The sequence below is a fragment of the Mirounga angustirostris genome, unplaced genomic scaffold, assembly GCF_029215605.1.
Source record: "Mirounga angustirostris isolate CCGP_5_RB_7025 unplaced genomic scaffold, mMirAng1.0.hap1 SCAF_16, whole genome shotgun sequence".
Taxonomy (NCBI): domain Eukaryota; kingdom Metazoa; phylum Chordata; class Mammalia; order Carnivora; family Phocidae; genus Mirounga; species Mirounga angustirostris.
The window spans coordinates 57,389,433-57,410,780 of NW_026991724.1; the positions used below are offsets into that span (position 1 = coordinate 57,389,433).

Genomic DNA, 21,348 nt, shown 5'->3' on the forward strand with positions numbered 1-21,348 from the left:
TGGGGGGAGCAGTTCTTCCTTGATGACCACCAGCCCTGGCACACTTTAGAGGTGCTGGGCTGGGGTGAAGAGCAAAGACTCTGGAACCAGGCCAGAGCTGGGTTTGAATTCAGGCTCTAACACCTTTAGACTTGTTGGTCTTCGGAAAGTAGGTTCCTCCCCGTTGGGGCCTCATGGTCTTTTCTGTAAAATGGAGGGAGGGGTAGGGAGTGGGTCCTGTGTTTAAGGTCTTGGTTTTGATTAATTCAGAGCTATTAGAAGAAGGGCAGGGTTTTCTCTTTTCTCTTTGATGGGAATTCAGGGGCCCCGAGAAGGAAAGAAGCTGATCAAGGCATGAGAACCTTGGACATGCTTGTTTTGTGCTTTTTTAGCCTCATTGAGATGAAATCTACATGCCATAAAATTCACCCTTTTCCCGTGTACAATTCAGTGGTTTTTAATATATTCAGAGTTGTGCAACATTCACCGCAATCTAATTTTAGAATGGCTCCACCACCATCGCCACCCCCAAGAAGAAAATGTGTGCCCCTTAGCAGCCATTCCCCATCTCCCCCCGCCAGCCCCACCCCCCGGCAGCCAGCAATCTTTCCTCTGTGGATTTGCCTATTCTGGACATTTTCATAATGGGGTCCTGCAATGGCCCATCTTCCAGAGCTGGCCTCTTTCTCTTCCCATGGTGTTTGTGAGGTCCACCCGCGACGTGGCATGTGTTAGGGCTTCATTCCTTTCCATGGCTGAGTAGTAGTCCAGGGTCTGGTTGGACCACCTCGTGTTTCTCAGCTCAGCTGCTGATGGACATTTGGGTTGTCAGCACGGTTTGGCTATTGTGAGTAATGTCGCTGTGAATATCTGTATGGATACATGCTTCCGTTACTCATGGGCACAGACCGAGGAGCGGAATTGCCCGGCCACATGGTAATTCTGTGTCTAACGAGCTGATGAACTGCCAGGCAGTCTCCCACAATGGCGGCACCATTGTTTACACTCTCTCTGCACCGCATGGGGGTTCTAGCCTCTCCACGTCCTCACTAGCACGTGTCAGTGGGTCTGGAGGCTTCTGCGACCTGCCCCCACCTTCTATCCCCATGGTTTACCTGCCCCAACGCCTGTGTCCTCCCAGGGAGGGATGACCACCTCATGACCCCTCATGCACACTCACCTTGCACATTCACACATACACGGATACCTACACGCACCCCCTCACATGCACCCCAGCCCCCCACGTGGGACCCCTTCAGCCACTGATGGCCGCGGGACACCCTAAAGTTGAAGACCGTGGACCCCGGGCAGGACCCAGTCTGGGTCCGACTCCTGGCTCTGCTCCTGCCCCTGGCCCACGGTGGGCGCTCAGGTGCTACCTTGGCCACCCACGCTGCCCTTCGGGCCCCCACCCGTGAAATGAGGAGGATCCCACCAAGTGAGCAGATTTTTCTGCCAGGGGGGCTGGTCGAGGAGCAAGCTGCTTTGTTAATGTTAAGTATTATGATTAGTATTAAGTCTTACCTAATTAAGTAACTAATACTTGATTAGCACTGCCCCTGCCCCCTTCAGGCCCTGCCTGGGAATTTTTGTCTTCCTGCCCTGCCCTGGGGCCCCCCACTGGGTCATTATCACCTCCCAGTTAATCTTCAGCTGCTGCCACCAATTAACACCCTCTGCAGCTTCCCCTGCCCCTGCCCATCTCCACTCCCCTCTTTCCCAGCTCCACCCTGCCCCAGCCACCTCCAGCTTTTTTGGGACACACTCTTGGCCTGATGGCTTGGGATAGTTCACATTCACAGATAAGATGGCAGGAGGTCCTGATCATGCTCTCCCCCTTATGTACCTCCCTATCTTGTTCTCTCCAGCGATTCCCTACTCCAGGAAGCTCACCTGGATTGCCCAGGACAGGGGCCAGTGTCGCTAGTGCTCTGACTTGAACTAGATTCAAGTGTCTTTGGGGTCACTCCACAGGTGCTGTTAGCAACCCCCCTCCCCAGTCTAGGCAACACCTAGGAGGCCACAGCAGGGGCCCTGGGCGGGGCGGGGGGGTGTGGTAGGGGCCTGGGAGAGAGTGACACACGATCCAGCTCTGAGTTGTAGCCTTGCTCTGGGCGGGTGGCCAAAGAAGGCGAGGAGAGGAAGACAGAGTGTTTGCAAACAGGGCAGCTGCCAAGAAGGGGCCGGGGTGGCGGGGGAAGAAGGTGTGAAGGAGAGAGGGGCCCAGCTGGTGACTGGCAGTGGCGCCTGGGTGACTTTTCTCCTCCTGCTACACACACGCGCACTCAAGGTCTCGTGGACACGCAGACACGGGCCTGATGTCCACACACACAGAGCCAGGCGCACGCAAGCTTCCGTCCTGTCCCCTCACACACAGGCTCCAACGCTCGGACACACGAAACACAGTCACGTCACCGTGTCTCCCCCACGGGCCATGACTTGTGCACACCCACGGGCCCAGACGCTCACGGACACACACATCTGCAGAAACTCCCGCCCCAGTCCAGCAGGAGCGCCCGAGCCCGGACAGCTCTGGTGCTCGGGGCCCCTGCTCGCACGCAGGCCCGTGCAGAGACAGGCTCACACGGTCCCGACATGCACACCGAGGCCAGCCTCGGGCACGCGGCACGGCCACACCACGGGACCGTGTTCTGCCGCTCTGTCTCTCTGTCTGCCTGTCCGTCCCTCGCTCCGTCTCTCTGCCTGACAACACGCTGTCCAGTCTTCCCCAAGGGGACAGACCAGCAGCATCATGGAGACCTAAGTGCTGGATGAAGCTGGGTGAGAGAAGAGAGGGCACATTATCGAGAGGCGACAGCCTGGCGCGTCGTGGGCAGAAGCCACGGGGCCGAGGGAGTGAGTGAGACCCAGCCGGGGGGAGAGACAGGGCCGGAAGACAGGGACACGGAGGCGGTGGCACAGAACCAGACGGGGGCATTTATTGAGCAAACATCTTTGGCCAGGACGGCTCCGGCTACGCGGGGCACCTCGCAGGACCCCTCGCAGGACGGGCGGGACCCCCCCAGCAGGACACGCAGAAGAGCCACACTGACCCCAGCAGACAGCTTGCAGGGGATGAGCGTCCCAGAGGGGAGGGAGCGGGGGGTGGGGCGGGGAGGTGGTAGGAACACGGGGCGGGGGGCCTCGCGCCGGGGGCAGGGGGCCTCGCGCCGAGGGCAGGCCTCGCTGAGCAGGGCAGCGGAAGCACCCAGGGTGTGCGGGAGCCGAGGGTAGGAGCCACAAGCCCGCGGGCAAGGGGAGCAAAGGTGCCAGAGCCCTGGGGAAGACGGGGACGGTGGGACAGACCGGTGGCTGTCTCAGCGATGCCCCCCACCCCCGGCCACAGGAGGGACACAGAATGCCCACGTGGGAGGTAAGGAAGGCAGAAAGGGGAAAACAGGCAAGAGAGAAGCCAAAAGCCACCACAAGAAGGCAGAGGTGACCTCAGGATGTGGGGCCCACCTGGTTCCCTTTCCGAGTCTCTGCAGGCAAGGTGGGCTCGGGCTGTCCCCCCTCCTCTCCAACCTGCTCTCCGTCCCCCTCCTCTACCTCTTCAGCTTCCTCCTCCTGCTGCCTCCAGGGACGCCCCAGGTAGCCCCGGACGGAGCTCACCGGGCTCCTCTTCCGGGGGTGAGGGTCCAGCAGCCCCCACAGGAGACTGTCGGCCACAGGCGTCAGGCCGAACCAGGGCTGAGGACGGTCCTCGGGCTGGCCCGACGCCTGCCAGATGAGGAAGTCCTCGTAGAAGGGGTCGGCCTCGGCCAGGGGTTGGTCCCAGGGGAAGTAGCCGGTGAGAAGGCAGAAGAGCAGGACCCCCAGTGCCCAAGCGTCCAGGGCAGGTTGGATGGGCAGGCCCTCAGGGAGGGGCGGGGGGCCGCAGAGCTCGGGGGCCGTGTAAGGGATGGGCGGCCCAGCCAGGCGCAACAGTGTCCCACGGGGCCTCGTGTGGCCGAAGTCGGTCAGCTTGACCCACTGGCAGGCCGGGTCGCACACCAGCACGTTCTCGGGCTTGATGTCCCGGTACACCAGGCCACGGGAGTGGATGTGCTCCAGGGCCGAGGCCAGCTGGGCCGCACAGCGCTGGACTGCCCGCCGCGGGAGGCCCACCTGCGGGGGATTGACGTCAGGGCCTCCTGCCCCTCCCTGGACAGCCGGCAGGGACCTGAGGCCATGCAGCAGCTCCTCAGTCCCAGGGGGGCCCAGGACACTGAAGGACCTCCAACAGACCTGCCACGGGGAGGCCCAGCGTGACCCTGTGAGGCCCAGCGTGACCCCGTGAGGTCCAGCGAGGCCCAGTGTGACCCCGTGAGGCACTGTGAGGCCCAGCGTGACCCCGTGAGGTCCAGTGAGGCCCAGTGTGACCCCGTGAGGCACTGTGAGGCCCAGCGTGACCCCGTGAGGTCCAGTGAGGCCCAGTGTGACCCCGTGAGGCACTGTGAGGCCCAGTGTGACCCTGTGAGGTCCAGTGAGGCCCAGTGTGACCCCGTGAGGTCCAGTGAGGCCCAGTGTGACCCCGTGAGGCCCTGTGAGCCCTGGGGAGGTCTAATGTGACCCCCTAGAGGCCTGGGGTGAGTCCACGGGGGCAGGTGAATCTCACTCGGGCACGGTGTTGGTTCTGTGGTGTCTGTGAACTCCGGAGAGGCCCAGGGAGGGGCCCTCGGGGGCCTGCTCGGGGCCCACCTACCCACCTTGGGCTGGATGAAGGTGATGAGGTCCCCATACAGGACGGGCTCCGTCAGGAAGCTGTAGGAGTCGGCTGACTCGATGCCAATGCCGTAGGCCGTGACTATGGCTGAATGCGTGCCCAGAGAGAGGCCCACGCAGAACTCGTACAGGAAGCCACGGAGAGAGGTGGAGGCCTTTGGGAGTTGCTTCAGTGCCAGGGTGGTGCCTGGGGGCAGTGGGGACAGGTGTGGAGCGAGTGTGAGAGCCGCGCCCCCGCCCCGCCCCAGCCCTGACTCTTTCCCACACGCCATCGCCCCCTCCTGCAAACCCTGCCTCCCCGCCACGCCACCCTAAACGCAGCGTGGCCACGGAAACGCTGTCAGTGGTGATTAATAATAACAACAGTGCAGCATTCGGTGAGTTTCTGCTCTGCTGCGCTGGAGCAGATGTTGGGGGCCCCTTGGGAAACTGAACTCGGAACTTCAAATGCCCTCCTTCCGGCAAACCAATGCCCAAAAGCCACAGTGGATGCAGAAAAGATGCCCTGCCCGGGAGACTCCGTCCCGCTGAGGAGGAGTCATTATGCATAGTGACCTGGAGGGTAAGTCCCCTGGAGGCGGGAGCTCTGGCTTCTTCCCCTGCATAGTCACCCGCTGCCAGGACCCCAACTCCCCCACCAGGAGCCCGTGAGTGATGGAGAAAGGTCACCTCCTGGCCTCACACGCTGACCACGCTCCTTCCGTTCCCCAGCTGGATGCTGCAGGGCCTTTCCTAAGCATCTGGGAAGCCCTGGACTCCCACCATGACTGCACAGGCCGCCGTCTGTCTTGATGGCGTCCGTCCGTCTGTGCCGTGAGCGCTCGGCCCCAGCACCTCCCGGCCCAGGCGCCGGGCATCCAGAAGGTGGAAAGAAGCACGGCCCCTGGGCCCCCGTTATGGCTTGTGCCTCCAGTTTGGTGATGACCCCCACCTGGACCTCTTGCTCTTTGCATCTGTCTCTGACGTGGGCTGAACTGTGCACCCGCCCTCCCCGAACCCAGAGGTGGAAGTCCCCACTCCGGTTTCACAGAATAGAACTGTTATCTGGGGACAGAGTCTTGAAAGAGGTAAAGTGCGGTCACGAGGGTGGGCCCTCGCCCACTGTGACTGGTGTCCTTAGAGAAGGAGGAAATGGACACAGACACGCAGGTGTGGACACACGGGGGGAGCCCCGCCCACACCCGGGGGGGGGGACTTCGGCCTCCAGAGGCGTGAGAAAACGAACCCCCAGTCTGCGGTGCTTTGCTGTGGCTGCCCCAGGCATGCTCGCACCCTCTCTCCCTGCGCAGGCCGGAGCTGCTCCGTGAAGGCAGGCCTCATGGGCTCAGCGCTGGGGTCCAAGCACCAAGCACAGAGGACAGGGCCGAGCCCCCCAGGTGGCCTTGCTAGGCGTGTCCCCGGACTGACACTGACTCTGAGTTCCATCCACACTGTGCCGGTCTCAGGGGACGGACAGAGGATGTGTGCTCGCCTGGCAGGAAAGTGCCAGACTGGGGGTGGGGGACGCACTGTGCTCTGGGCTTGCGGAGGGTCCGGCACACGGTGTGACTCCAAATCACCCCCGTGGTGACCGCTAAGCCAGCCACAGGGGAGGACCCTGTCTGCCCCCCTTTCTCACCAGCAAGAGCCATCGACCTATGCTCACAGAATCACCCACATTTTCGAAGGAGGAGGCCGAGGCTCAGAGAGGGTAGGGGAGGTTCCAAGAACACACAGCCTGGAAGGGGCAGAGGCGGCACTTGATTCCTGTTACAGACTCCCCGGCCTTGACTGGCACCCGTCTTGGCCCATTCCACCAGCCCCTGACCCTCCTGCATCTGTTTCCGGGCCTTGGTACCTTTCTGACGATGGGTGACCAGCAGGACCCGGCCGAAGCGGCCCTGGCCCAGGGGACGCACTTGCTGGTAAAGCTCATCCACCTCGGCTTGGACCAGGGTTTGGGCACTTAGCGCCATCATGTCCTCTAGCTCCAGGGCTGCCTCCTGGCCCTGCCGGAGCTCCTCTGCCGTGAGGCCCCCTAGGTCCTCCTCAGCTACGTTTTCGGCAGCCCCCGCCTCCTGTTCCTCATCTGACTGTCTGCCAGGCATCTCTGCAGGACGGAGCAGAGACAGTGACCCAGGGCCCAGGTCGCGCTAGACCCGGGTCTGAGGGAGAACAGGCTGGGGGCCTGGACCCCTGGGTCTGAGGGAGGAGGGGCTGGGGGCCTGGACTCCTGGGTCTGAGGGAGGAGGGGCTGGGGGCCTGGACCCCTGGGTCTGAGGGAGGACGGGCTGGGGGCTCATTGGCACTTTCCATTGTGACTCAGTCTCCCGCTTCGTTATGGCATCTGAGGAGTGGGGAGACCAGTTGCTGGTTGGGGTGAGGTCAAGCCTAAGGTCACAGATGTCTCTTGCCCCCACCCCCACATCCTGGCGCCACCCAATGGCCCAAGGGTGAAAGATGAACCAGATAACTCGAGACACCCCCCACCTTGTTTCCAAAGCAAACAGACTTGGGCCCTGGGGGTGGATGAGTAGCCTCTTTCTCCTAAGAGCAAACAGGTGCTCTCTGCCTCCAGGGGCTGGTGAGGGCGGCTGCGCACACCAGGGCCTTGGGGGACGCCTGGGACCTGGATGGGAACAAGCACTTGGAAGGTCAAGTCCTTGAGACGCCTGGGGTCCAACTCCTACAGCCTCAGCCCCTCCTCCCTCAGACCCAGGAGTCCAGGCCCCCAGCCTCCTCCTCCCTCAGACCCAGGAGCCCAGGCCCTCAGCCTCCTCCTCCCCCAGACCCAGGAGTCCAGACCCCCAGCCGTTCCTCCCTCAGACCCAGGATTCCCCCCTCCCAGCCCTCCTCCCTCAGACCCGGGAGTCCAGGCCCCCAGCCCCCTCCTCCCTCAGATCCAGGAGTTCAGACCCCCCGCCCCTCCTCCCTCAGACCCAGGAGTCCAGCCCCCCAGCCGTTCCTCCCTCAGACCCGGGAGTCCAGGCCCCCAGCCCCCTCCTCCCTCAGATCCAGGAGTCCAGACCCCCCGCCCCTCCTCCCTCAGACCCAGGAGTCCAGCCCCCCAGCCGTTCCTCCCTCAGACCCAGGAGTCCAGGCCTCCAGGCCCCCAGCCCCTCCTCCCTCAGACCCAGGAGTCCAGGCCCCCAGCCGTTCCTCCCTCAGACCCAGGATTCCCCCCCCCAGCCCTCCTCCCTCAGACCCAGGAGTCCAGGCCCCCAGCCCCTCCTCCCTCAGACCAGGAGTCTGGACTGCCAGCCCACCCCTCTCCTGGAACCTTATACAACTCACACATCTTATGACTCCCAGACTCTGTTTCCCTAACACTCAACCACTCTACAGCCTCAAAGTTCAGCCCCTGACCCTCTGAGGGACCCAGGACTTCGGCCGGCCGGCCGTGCGGCTTCACTATCAGGTGCTGCCCACCTCAGGCTGTTTAACCCTTGCCTCCTCCTGACCTGGGCGCCGACCTCCAAACCTCACCTTCTCCAAAGCTTGCTTGACCCTTCGCTGCCTGCTGTGCTCAGTGCCCAGCACTAGATCCCATGCCAGCAGAGGCTTGCCCAGGAGCAGACCCCGCCCCCACCTAGGGGGTCGTAAGCCCCGCCCCTGGACCCGCCCCTTCAACCCACTAGGGCCAGAGCGACATCGTGTGTTGACTCCTAGAACTGCCCGCGCCAGAAATCTGTCCCAGACCCAGGCCCCAGAGCCCCCTCCACACTCAAACCCAGGAGTCCAGGCCCCCCAGCCCCTCCTCCCTCAGACCCAGGAGTCCAGGCCCCCAGCCCCTCCTCCCTCAGACCCAGGAGCCCAGGCCCTCAGCCCCCTCCTCCCTCAGACCTGGAAGTCCAGACCCCCAGCCGTTCCTCCCTCAGACCCAGGAGTCCAGGCCCCCAGTCCCTCCTCCCTCAGACCCAGGAGTCCAGGCCCCCAGCCCCCTCCTCCCTCAGACCCAGGTGTCCAGGCCCCCCAGATCCTCCTCCCTCAGACCCAGGAGTCCAGGCCCCCAGCCCCCTCCTCCCTCAGACCCAGGTGTTCAGGCCCGCAGCCCTTCCTCCCTCAGACCCAGGGGTCCAGGCCCCCAGCCCCCTCCTCCCTCAGACCCGGGAGTCCAGGCCCCCCAGATCCTCCTCCCTCAGACCCAGGAGTCCAGGCCCCCAGCCTCTCCTCCCTCAGACCCGGGAGCCCAGGCTCCCAGCCCCCTCCTCCCTCAGACCTGGAAGTCCAGACCCCCAGCCGTTCCTCCCTCAGACCCAGGAGTCCAGGCCCCCAGCCCCTCCTCCCTCTGACCCAGGAGTCGGGGCCCCTGTGGAGGATGAAATCATTTTTCTAGTTTGGCCCTGCCTTGACCCCACCCAGCTGCCCCATCAATGCCCCATTGACAGGTCAGACACAAGTGTTTGGTGAGGGGTGTCCAGGGGATGGGACACTGGGGTCCTTTTTGGGGAAAGGATGAGACAACCAGATTCCAGAACGATGCAGTGAGAGATGATCTCAGACTTGGGGCTGAGGGAAAGCAGGTGGTGGAGCCCCTGGGAGGAGCGGGGAGGGGAAGTCCTCGTTCTGAGTCTGCAGACTTCAACTTTGGTGGGGGTGCTAGGCAGGAACTCCTGGGCCTGATGGAGGAAGGGCTGGGGGCGTGGGATGCCACATCCCCTCCTCCGGTTTGCAGCAAGATGACCACTGTGAACTCCCTTAATTTTTTTAAACCTTTTATTTCGGAACAGTTTTAGATTTCCAGAACAGCTGTAAGCATTGTGCCCAGAGCTGCCGGGCGTCCCCAGCTCCCCACCAGGTTGGTATCTCACGCAGCCAATAGCCAAGGACACATCTGTCCAAACCAAGAAATCATCCGTCCGGTGCGAGGCCCTGCCTGTCTCAGCAGTGCTTCCGCCGACAACCTTGTGCTGGCCCCAGGGTCCGACCCAGGACACCCCACTGCGCTTCGTGAACCCACTCTTTTGAGTCTAGAAAGCACGCCGGACGGATTCCCCGGGAGAGGGGAGCAGTTCCCCGTTCCTGAGCCTGAGCTGGGTACCGGGACGCGTCCGACGCTCGTGCTCGCGCCCCTGCCCTGCAGGTGGGAAGCATCAGCACCGGGCGCGCGCTGGAGAGGCGTGGGGCGCACGGGCCGGCCCAGGTGGAGGCAAGCTCATCCCAGCCAGCCTCAGCTGTCAGCACGGAGCCCGCGGCCCACAGAGCTGGGACGGGCCGGTAGGGAGCTGGCACGGCGGGGGGAGCAGAACGGAAAGGATGTCCTAACGAGAAAAACCACGTCCGTCCGTCCCGGGCAGCCCAAACAGGTGAGGCTGAAAAAGACGCGAGCCCTAGATCGCCCGGATGTAGGTTCCCCATGAGACTGGAGGGAGCTTGGAGGCACCGAGCTGTGAGGAAGGTGTTCTCAGGGGAGGACTCAGGGTGTGCAGAGGGCCCGCGGCAGGAAAGTGCGTGTGTGTGTGTGTGTGCAAGGATTGAGGTTCAGACAGGATGAGTGACTTCCCCAGTGTCACCCGGAGCCCAGGGCAATGGAAGACGTAGCGGGTGAGGTTTCCATGCTGTTGGATCCTGAAAGCTCAGATGTAGTACCATGGATGGTGAGAGTCAACCAGGTCTCCGTGGGGTGAGCGGCCCCGTCAGAATCCACGAGAGGCACTCAGCGTGTCCCCACACTGCAGAAATATGTCTATAGGGAAGCGGTGCCTTCCTCCGAGAAGACCCATTCAGGACAGAAGGAAGAGGGAGGGTCCTTGAGAGAGGAGGGGGCTGGGGGCCTGGACTCCCAGTCTGAGGGAGGAGGGGCTGGGTGTTGGACTCCCAGGTCCTCAGTTGAGAGGGGAATTGTGCAGCCCAGTCCAGCGCTCAGCAGGGAGAGATGCAGTGTGTCCCGTCTCTGTCCTCCCGGAAGCAGCTGTCTCCATCCAGGTGGCCGGGGGGGGGGGGGGGTGCTGGGGGAGGGGCCTTTGGCCCAGGCTCTGACCACCTGTCTCAGTGACCTGGTCAGGGAGCTCCCCCATCTGTCCCCATCCTCTTGCCATCTTTGTCATCCTCGTCTTCTTCATCCGTCCACTCCTCCAGGCTAGCTCCTCGCTCTTCCTCCTCCTCCCCATCTTCACTAGACATGCCCCCCAAGCCCCCAGGTCCCTCTCTGTTCCTCTCTAACCCCCAGTCATCCCCCAAGAAGTCCAGGACAACCAGTGGGGGGCTCCTAGTGTCGGGATCCAGGTCTAGGAGCCCCTGGAGCAATGCCAGGGCTGGGGGTGCAAACTGGTCCCAAGGTGGGGGTGGCTGTGGGGGTTGGGGCCTGGTGGTCATCCAGCCAGCAAAGGCCTCAAACTCAGGGTCAGGGGCTAGTGCCACGTCCCAAGGGAAGCAGGCAGTGGCAATGCAGAAGAGAAGCACCCCCAGGCCCCAGGAGTCCATTGCGGGCCGCAGGGGCAGGCTGTCCGGTGGCAGCAGAAGGCAGAGCTCGGGTGGGGCCGAGGGCAGTGGCCCCGGTGGGGCCGAGGTTGGACTGCCTTCAGGCCGGGTCAGCCCCAAGTCACCTAAGGCCACACGGCTGCAGACGGGGTCAAAGACCAGCACATTGTCTGGTTTGACATCTGCATGGACCAGCCCCCGGCCATGGAGGAAGTCCAGGGCTCCGGCCAGCTGGGCCATGACCCGCTTCACCAGCAGCTCTGGGAGGCCCTGGGGTCAAGGAGAGATGAAGGTCAGGGTGCCTTGGCTCCTTCTTTATTTGGTTTCTTGGAGTTCAAGAATTCAGAACCTCAGACCAGTGGCTACCTCTAGTGTCCACCAGCACCTTCTTCAGATTATCCTCAGCCACACCGGGCTACAACCTCTGTGCTCCAGCCCCCAGTATGTTGTCACTGACTGAACCAGAAGCTCTTTTCACTTCCACCAAGCTTTCTCCTAACCCTAACACTCAAACCTCCTCCTTATATTTCTTATCTCCTCTAGCCTGACCACCCAGATCTCCAGTGGGACCCCAAATCTCATACTGAATCCTAGTCTTAGTTCCTACTAATTTAGATGGTGTTTCTAATTCAGACACCATTCTGAAGTCATTTTTCTTCATCACTGGATTGGTAAATCTATCCATCCATCTAGCCAGCAATCCATCTGTCAAACCACTCATCCATTCGACAGTCTACACAGCAGGGTTTCTGCTTAACTTCCATTCCACCAGTCAGCAATCCAATAATGTATTCAATTACTTAATATCCAAAATCCATCCATTCATTCTTCCTTGCTTCCTTCCATTTATCTACCATCCATTTATCCATCCATCTATCCACCCACCAATCAATCCATCCATCTTTTTGTCCATCCACCATCCACCCATCCACCCATCTTTCTATCCATCCATCCATCTATCCACCCATCCACCCATCAGTCCATCTTTTCATTCATCCACCATCCACCCATCTTTCCGTCCATCTATCCATCCACCAACCCATCAATCCACCCATCTTTTCATCCATCCACCCGTCTTTCCATCCATCCGTCCATCTCTCTATCCATTCATCTGTCTCCCTCCCTTCTTTCTTTCCTTCTGCTTATCTCCAACCCTATCTCAAATCCAAAATCTATTCCTAAAGATGGCTCCACCCTAATCTTCAAACTCATGTACCCCCAGAATCTCATGGATTCAGTCCTGACCTGGTCTCCTCACCAGAGAGAACCTCACTACAACTGATCTCCAACTCATTCTGTATACACATCCTCAACCATCCCTGTCTCACTCTGAGACCCCATCCATGCTTTTCACACCCATTACCAGTCTATTATCAACCCACCCAACTCCACCCACTCCCACACTCCCAATCCCAGTGCTAATTAAATCCCACCCCAATCTCATTCCCAACCCAACCGCATCCCCTTGCCCATGCAAACTCGTGCTAGGAATGGCTGGGTGGATTAGGTTAGGGTTAGATGTGGGATTGCACCGAGAGTTAGAAATAAGGAGGGTGTCTGGGGGATTAGGGCAGAGCTAGGTTGAGCACTGATCTGGGTGTCAGGATTGGAGATAGAAATGGGTTAGGGACAGAGTTATACATGGGATAAGCAGTTCTGACCTTTTTTCCCCACCCGCCTCACCCGTTCCTTCAGCATCCCGCTGAGGTCCCCATAAGGCGCATACTCCTGGGTGAAGGCAAAGTGTCGGGGGGTTTGCAGGGGTCCTGCCAGGGTCTGCAGTAAGCCTGGGTGTGATGAGACACAGCGGCCCACACAGAACTCTCTCAGGAAGGTGGTTCTCAGGACCGAGTCCCGACGAAGAAGCTTCAGAGCCACAGCGGGACCTGCCAGGGAGAGGGGTGCAGAAGGGAGCTCAGGGAGCTCTGATCTTGCTGTGGTGCTGCTTAACCTCTCTGAACCATGGGTGTTTCATGTGTAAAACGAGAGTGGCAGGGCATAGCATCCGTCCTCTCTCTGCTTCCAGTTTGTCTTTGTGTGCAGTAGGGGTTGACGGTGACCTTCCCTGAGGACTCCCTATTCTGCTGTGTGGCCTTGCACGACTGCTTTACCCTCTCTGAGCCTCAGTTTTCTTTTTTTTTTATTAAGATTTTATTTATTTATTAGAGAGAGAGAAGGAGAGACAGTGAGAGAGTACAGGAAGGGAGGAGAGGGAGAAGCAGGCTCCCCACTGAGCAGGGAGCCCGATGCGGGGCTCGATCCCAGGACCCTGGGATCATGACCTGAGCAGAAGGCAGACGCTTAACTGACTGAGCCACCCAGGCACCCGAGCCTCAGTTTTCTCTTGAATCAAGTAGGGGACATGGTGACTGGGGCTCCAATCCAAATTACACTCCTGCCTTGCTGTGTGACCTCAGGCAAGTTCCCCTTCTTTGGGTTAGCTCTGTTTATTGGAAGATCAAAGAGCTCTTAACTTTCTGAGAGCCCCCATCAAGGGTTCCCATCATCTCCTGGGGATGCTCCTTGTCTCAGTGGCTTCTGAGAACCCTATTCTGGAGTGTGCCCTTCGATGGCCAAACTCACCTCCTTGGCGAGGCCGGGCAAGGAGTACGCGGCCATAGGAGCCCGAGCCGAGCTCTCGGATGAGGCGGTACAGGACACGCAGATTCCTCACTGGGGTCACCCTGGTGGCTGTCAGCTCCACGAGCCGTTGGAGGGCAGTAGCTGTGTCCTCCTGTCAGAGAGGAGCAGAGGTGGGGAAGGAGTGAGTCTGGGGCGCACTGAGAGCAGTGGGGGGAACTGGAGGTCCAGCCCAGGGCTGAGGTGGGGTGCCAGGGTGATGGGGTCATTGTCCCCAGGGAGGAGGATGAGTCACAATGACTCACCGGCCTTGGGCCACCTGTTCTTTTGTCCTGGCAGGGTTAGGGGTGATTGTCTCAGAGACCCTGCCCACCACCATCATTGGGAACCACCAAAAGCCCCCAGCCCTGGCTGGGACTGCATCCTCAGCTTACACAACCCCCACTGCGCCCATCTCTCTCTCCATCCTCCCCCTGTGCTTTCCGTTTTTTGTTTCTGAGTCTATTGCCCTGGCGGCCTCGGTCTTGCTTTGTGTCCTCAGGTTTGTGTTATTCTGGGTCTCTGCTGTTTCTCTGTTTCCCTGTCTCTTCCATCTCTCTGTGTGTTTGTCCACTGTCCCTCTTCGTGTCTGTCTCTGACTCTGTTTTTCTGCATCTCTCTCTCTCTCTCTCCCGTCTCTCACCTCTGGGTCCCCATCCTCATGGTTCTCGGGCTCCCTGAGCTCCATGTTGGAGTTCCCTGGCGTCAGCTGGACCTTGTGTGAGCAAGCACGCCTTGCCTGGGTCACCCGCGTCCCACCGCACCCCGCAGGTCCTTGCCCTATAGAGCCACGCTCTAGAGTCCGCCTGAAAGGGTCTGCCTCGGTCTCCCTCTGCCTGTCTGAGTCGGAGGATTTCTCTGCCGTCCTCTGCCGGACTCCTGCCTCCTTGTCAACCCGGGTCTCCGTGTGTCCGTCTGTACTATCCTGCTGATCTCTGTGCTCCGTCTCACACCTCCCTCCCCTCTCTGACCTCACAGTATCTTTGCTTCTGTGTGATTATCTGTCTCCCAGTCTCTCTCTCCCCACCAGCCTCCCTGTCCCAGCTCTCGGATCTCCAGGTGGGTCTCCCTATCCTGTCTCTTGTCCCCACACTCTCCCCACTGTGGTCACCACTGTCTATCCTTCAGGATATCCCACACTTTCACTCTTTCTCTGTTCTCCTGCTCGGCCATGCTCTGGCCTGCTCTCCCCAGTGTCTGTCTGTCTCCCTCCTCCCGTCTTTGTTCCTGACTCTCTCTCATAGCCTTTGTCCCTCCCTTTCTCTGGGCCTGGGACAGGGGTGTGTGTGACAACTCAGAGACATCCTGTCCCCCCACACCCCTCCCTCACCCCCTCTGACCCGCTGCCCCCCTCCCTCCCCCTTCCAAACTTAGACCAGCTTGGACTCTGGGCTCTGGTCCCAGGACAGAGGGGACAAAACATATTGTGAACCCCCAAGGGCCAGGCCTGACGGCAGTGAGAAAAGAGGAAACAGGGCCCCTTCACATACCTTTCTTGGGATGGGTGACCCAGAGCTCCATGCTTTCTGCCTTCCTCCATGGGATGGGAGTCTGGCCTCTAGGAACCAGGGAAACTGTTCCCAAAGCCCTGTTCTTTAATACCAAGTCCCCACCCCCAGCCCCCTCCTCCCTCAGACCCAGGAGTCCAGCCCCCCAGCCCCTCCTCCCTCAGACCCAGGAGTCCAGACCCCCAGCCCCCTCCTCCCTCAGACCCTGGAGTCCAGGCCCTCACCTCCCTCTTCCCTCAGACCCAGGAGTCCAGCCTCACACCTCACTCCTCCCTCAGATCCAGGAGTCCAGACCCCCCAGCCCCCTCCTCCCTCAGACCCGGGAGTCCAGGCCCCCAGCCCCCTCCTCCCCCAGACCCAGGAGTCCAGACCCCAGCCCCTCCTCCCCCAGACCCAGGAGTCCAGACCCCCAGCCCCTCCTCCCTCAGAACCAGGAGTCCAGACCCCAGTCCCTCCTCCCTCAGACCCAGGGGTTCAGGGCCCCAGCCCCCTCCTCCCTCAGGCCCAGGAGCTCTAATAGCCAGGAGAAGCACTGGGGGAAGGGCTTCTTTCATGTTCTCAGCACTTGCCCTGAGCCTGGTTCTGGGCAGGGGCTGGGGTAGGGCTTTACCCTGGATCCTCGCAGCTATCCAGAAAGGGTGGAGATTTATCCCCAGTTTACAGAGCAGGAAACTGAGGTTGTGAGCTGGGACCGCCTTACACAAGGTCAGAGTGGGAGGAGGTGTCTGGTGGGATCCGAGCCAGGTCGGAGTGACTCACAGCCCTGAGTTCTGCCCAGCTTGGGTTTACTACTACTACAACCTGCTATTAATAAAGTCACAACCACGACGCTACTCAGACTCTGGAAGGATCCCCAGGAAACTGGCTAGGACTTTGCCCCTGGGAACCCAGGCCGGGGGTGGGGCAGTGGCAGAGAACTTCCTTTGCTCTTTGATTTTCGGGGGGTTTGATGGTGAAAAGCTCTGCAAACGTGCACAAGAGTCAAAAGGACCCCACAGTGACCACCCTCCAGGGCACTGACCAGACCTCACAGGTTGACTTTTTCCAATACTCGCTGTATCTCTGTTTTCTGTGGGGGAATGAAGTATTTCAAAGTAAATTACAGTCTACCGAAATCTTTCTGGGTGAAATGGTATGCTGCCTGGTGCCTGCTTTCAGATACTCCAGCAGGAGAAAAATCCAAGACTGTGTGCGGGTGGGGGGTGGGGGGGTGGGGGGGTGCGGGGACAGGAGCGGCATTCGCCTCGCAAAATGTGAGTGAGGGGATTCCTTTTACTCTTTATTTTTGGCTATGCTGGACATTTTTCCTCATAAAAAGCTAAATGTTGTCAAATACACTACAGACAGCACGAGAAATTATTGCTACCCTGGGGTCTACATCTCTCTGAAAGGATCATTTCCAGCTCAACTGCAATGCAATTATCAATTGCATCTAGCGACATTAACAGTAATTCCGGAAAACCGGCTGATACCCAGTCCTGTTCTGTGCACCCCAATTTGTCCAAATAAACCCTCTGTTGCTGCTGTAGTTGGGTCAGTGATCGATGTCAACACACAGCTTCGGGGGAACTTTTCATTGTTGTGCCTTTTGTACTATTTGATTTTTTGTTGTTGTTGTTGCCCCGCATGTGTTACCTATTCAAAAACCAGAACTACAATGAAGAAATGCAATGATGACTATTTACTCAATGCTTCTCAGATGCCAGATGCCAGGCCTTGGCTTTCTTTAATTAAGGTGGAATCCTCCCTATAAGCCCTGGACGAGTAGAATGATGGTTTCCAATTTACTGATGGGGAAACTGAGGCATGGAGCAGCAGAGGCATTGGCCAGCAGACAATGAGAGGCAAAGACAGAGGGTCTGGGGCCTCCAGGCCGCTCTCTGTCCCCTGCCCAGGCAGCTTGAGGGAGGCAGACCCCTGGTGTGTGACTAGAGCTGAATTCTTCCACTGGGGACGTGGGGCCGGATGTGTGCGTGCAAGGGGCCTGCAGGGACTGCAGAACAGCTGCTACTCTGGAGCCAGAAGGTCAGGCTGCAGAGCCACCTGGGTCTGCTGGGCAGGGGGGTTGGGGAATGCTGCAGGCCTCTGGCCCTCCCCGGCCCCTGAGAGGCTCACTGATGATCCAGGGAGCTTTGCACCTCCCCATTTAGCAACGCCACCCCACAGGGTCACCCGGAGTGACCTGAAGAGGGCAGGTGTGGGCAGGCTGGGCGGCTCCAGCCCTGGCCCCAAGGTGCACACAGCCCTCATTTAAGTTGGCCTCTAGGCCTCATGCCCATCCCCTCCTGCGTCTCCTGTCCACCCGTCCCCATGGGCTCTTGCCGTGACTATCCTAGTTTAGGCCCTCCTGGCCCAGGGTGTGCTCTCCCTCAAGTGTCCAACTGCCCCCATACCTCAGTTTCCTCCTTATGAGATGGGAGTACCTGCAGGTTCTACCCAGAGCATTATAATATGTTATGTATTGTATATAATATAATAATAAATGTAATATACGTTACCTTGTATATAATTATATATAATATATACCATCTTATATATAGTAGAGTATATATAGTATATGTTATATATCTTTAAAATTATTTTTCTAAGATTTTTCAATTTATTTGTGAGAGAGAGCATGAGCAGGGGGAGCATCAGAGGGAGAAGGAGAAGCAGGCTCTCCGCTGAGCAGGGAGCCCGATGTGGGGCTTGATCCCAGGACCCTGGGATCATGACCTGAGGCGAAGACAGATGCTTAACTGACTGAGCCACCCAGGCGCCCCTGTAATATACATATTTTAAAGGTTTTATTTTTAAGTAATCTCTACACCCAATATGGGGCTTGAACTCATGACCCCAAGATCAAGAGCCACACGCTCCACCAACTGAGCCCGCTGGGCACCCCTATTATTTATATATATTTTTTCCAAATAACTTTAATGAATAAAATATATATGGAAAGATCACAGAAAAAATTGAGTTAGACTTCAAAGACTGTGCACTTGACAACCCACTTGCCCTCGCACCCCCAAAAAAAGATCAATAGAGGGCGCCTGGGTGGCTCAGTTGGTTAAGCGACTGCCTTCGGCTCAGGTCATGATCCTGGAGTCCCGGGATCGAGTCCCGCATCGGGCTCCCTGCTTGGCAGGGAGCCTGCTTCTCCCTCTGACCTTCCCCCCCTCATGTGCTGTCTTTCATTCTCTCTCAAATGAATAAATAAGATCTTTAAAAAAAAAAATTGGATGCTTAGGGTGCCTGGGTGGCTCAGACGCAGGAGCCTGCTTCTCCCTCTGACCCTCCCCCCTCTCATGTGCTCTCTCTCTCTCATTCTCTCTGTCTCAAATAAATAAATAAAATCTTTAAAAAAAATAGTATTTGCTACATACGCATAAACCATAGCTGCTCTAGAGGATCACCATGCATGCGGTTAAATGTTGTATAAATAGTATGTGACCCTCTGCAGCTGGCTTTTGTCCTCACAAGCTCCACCCTGTGTTTGTGAGCTTCATCTGTGCCGTTACATGGAGTTCAGGTTCGTCCCTTTGCAGAGATGTTGCGTATTCTAGCCTGTGAACCTGCTCTGTTCTATGGATCCATTCTTCTGATGACCAACACTTTATGTTTCTCCCATCTTGCGCTCTTACAAGCAGGGATGCAAAGAATATTCTCACACGGGCTGCCCTGGGCTAAGGGGCTCACTCTGGTGCTGCCCCCTCTCCAAGGGGCTTCTATCTGGCATTGACCTTTCATGGTCATTTTTTGAGTTCGTAGGCCCCTCTGAGAATCTGAAGAAAGCCACAGAGACTTGCGCTAATACAGACGCCAGCAGCCACGTGTGGTTCTTAAGCACCTGAAACTGGCTGGTCCAAATTAAGAACTCCCGTGAGTGTAAAACAGACCACGAGTTTCAAAGACTTAGCATGAAAAAGAGAATGTAAACTGTCTCACTGATGACTTTTGTACTAATTACATGATGCCATGATAATGTCTTGGATATAGAGTCAATTCATTACTCATGGATTTCGTATTTGCAAACGCGCCTACCCACGAAAAGTTCCCCGTGGTCCTCAAATCAACATCATGGCACTCTGGTGGGCATGCGCGGTGGCCGCACATGGGGACCCTCTGCCTCGTTCCACCTGTCACCCCGTACACAAGCATCCTTCTGGCAGCCTGGCTAGTGCCGCATTTTTCGCAGTATTGTGCTTTTTTGTTGGTGACTTTGTGGTTAGAAAGCGGCCCCCGAGCGCAAGAAGGTGTGATGTGTCTTACGGAGAAATATCTGTGTCAGGTAGGCTTCCTTCGAGCACGAGTTACGGAGCCGTGGGCCCTGAGTTCAGTGTGAGCGAGTCAGCAGTATATATTAAGTAAGGTGTCTTTATTTATTTATTTATTTATTTTTAAAGATTTTATTTATTTATTTGAGACAGAGAGAATGAGAGAGAGCACGAGAGGGAGGAGGGTCAGAGGGAGAAGCAGACCCCCCGCCGAGCAGGGAGCCCGATGCGGGACTCGATCCCGGGACTCCAGGCTCATGACCTGAGCCGAAGGCAGTCGCTTAACCGACTGAGCCACCCAGGGGCCCAAGTTAGGTGTCTTTAAACAGAACACACGTGAAACAAGGTTATGGATTGACCGGTTAATGAGAATCCTGTGACAAAGGCTGATAGGAACCCAAGCCCGTCCTTCCCCCAGGGACTGTGGTTCCATATTCATTGATTCAGCATTCACTATAACTTTATAGACCATAACCACCATAAATAAGGAGAATCCAGTGTACTGAGCGACTGGAATAAGGAAGATACACTGCATTGAACCAAATAAAGCATCAAAATTATTTTCACCTAGTTCCTTTTTTACTTTTGGAAAAATGGAAACACGATTTGGCAGACAGCATCCAGGGGGACCGACCCCGCTGGATCTCTCTAGAAGTCTAGAGACCACGGGTTAAGAATGACCGCCTCGCCCATGCCCACTGGGCTGCAGGTCAAGGTCCCTCACATATGTGGACCATAACCCCACCTTCCTCCTGGCCTCCGGTGTCTCTCCGTAGAGTGTCCCACCCACCACCCCAAAAGCATCTAACACTCAGAGACAACACATGTCCGTCCCTCTCCTCAATAGCCTCCCATGGCTCCCTATTACCCCTGGGATAGAGTCCAAGCTCCCCAGCCTGGCCTCTGAGCCCTTCTGGAGCTCATGCTCTTTCCATCTTATCTGCCGCCCCGCCCTATCTCACCCGACACCCCAGTCACACGGAAGGACTCACAGTTCCCAGGAGTACACTGGATTCTCTCTCCCTCTCCTCGGGAAATGTGTGTGGGACGAGACTGACGGATGGCCGGAGTGCGTTTGTAATGGCTTTGTAAATCCCGCATGATTAACGGTAATTATAGCTAGCATTTACTGAACTCTGTGTATTACCAACCCCTGTGCTAATCCTCACAGCAGCCGGGAAAGGTAGGTCCTATTATTAGCTCCGTTTCATAGTTGAGGGAAGGGAGACTCGCAGAGATTAAATCTCTTGCTCTATGTCCTGCTAGGGGTCAACGGCACAGTAGGACATGTCATGCACCCCCTCCCCCAGCCTCTCCGGTGTGGGTAGACGTCTGCAGGCCCGGAGCTAGGGACAGATGTGTGTCAAGGTTGCTGACTTTGCTCGTTTCCATTCAAATTCAACACACATTTCCTGGGGCCTGTGAGTTGGAGCCAGGACCAGCAGATAGGTTCTGTCCCCGCTGGGAGGAGTCTAGAAGGTGCCATGCACAAGGATGCAAGCAATCAAAAACAAGGTGTCACCTTTCTAATGGAGGTGACAAAGTGGGGTCCAGAGGGGACTCTGAAAGGGCTTGACAGGGATGACGGGTGGGGGAGAAAGAGGCCCCCAAGCAGAGGCCTGTCCTATCTGGGATTCAAGTTAAGACATTGGTTGAAGAGCTCTGGAGTTACGGAGCAGGATTGCCAGTTCTGGGGATAGAGGGAAGGCAATGAGGGCAACAGTCCCTGCCCTCAGAGGCCCATCTGCAGAGACCAGAAGGGGACGGGTGGTTGCCCAAGGCCTGGAGGGCATGGGGTGCTGTGGGGTGATGCGTCAGGGGGTCCTTTCTGGGGCGACAGGAGCATTCTAAAGTTCATCATGGTGACAGTCACACGGCCCTGC

The 21,348-nt window shown here is 58.0% G+C and overlaps 2 protein-coding genes across 3 annotated transcripts; both read right to left on the reverse strand.

The window, feature by feature from the left end:
* Positions 1–2,240: 2,240 nt before the first annotated feature.
* On the reverse strand, positions 2,241–8,550 carry SBK2 (SH3 domain binding kinase family member 2). Of its 2 annotated transcripts, XM_045892258.2 has the most exons (5): positions 8,149–8,550; positions 7,153–7,291; positions 6,521–6,772; positions 4,668–4,870; positions 2,241–4,086 (listed from the first exon to the last, which is right to left on the reverse strand). In XM_045892258.2, exons 3-5 carry the CDS (start codon positions 6,768–6,770, stop codon positions 3,424–3,426), a joined length of 1,116 nt encoding a protein of 371 aa, XP_045748214.1. In that variant the 5' UTR covers positions 6,771–6,772; positions 7,153–7,291; positions 8,149–8,550; the 3' UTR covers positions 2,241–3,423. The 2 variants fall into 2 exon arrangements, with proteins under 2 accessions (XP_045748214.1, XP_045748212.1); XM_045892256.2 differs by lacking the exon at positions 7,153–7,291 and having other exon boundaries at positions 8,149–8,548.
* Positions 8,551–9,360: 810 nt separating this feature from the next.
* Positions 9,361–18,938, reverse strand: SBK3 (SH3 domain binding kinase family member 3). Its single transcript, XM_064580616.1, has 6 exons — positions 18,888–18,938; positions 15,820–15,834; positions 15,192–15,275; positions 13,666–13,816; positions 12,766–12,968; positions 9,361–11,352 (listed from the first exon to the last, which is right to left on the reverse strand). Exons 1-6 carry the CDS (start codon positions 18,936–18,938, stop codon positions 10,663–10,665), a joined length of 1,194 nt encoding a protein of 397 aa, XP_064436686.1. The 3' UTR covers positions 9,361–10,662.
* Positions 18,939–21,348: the final 2,410 nt, after the last annotated feature.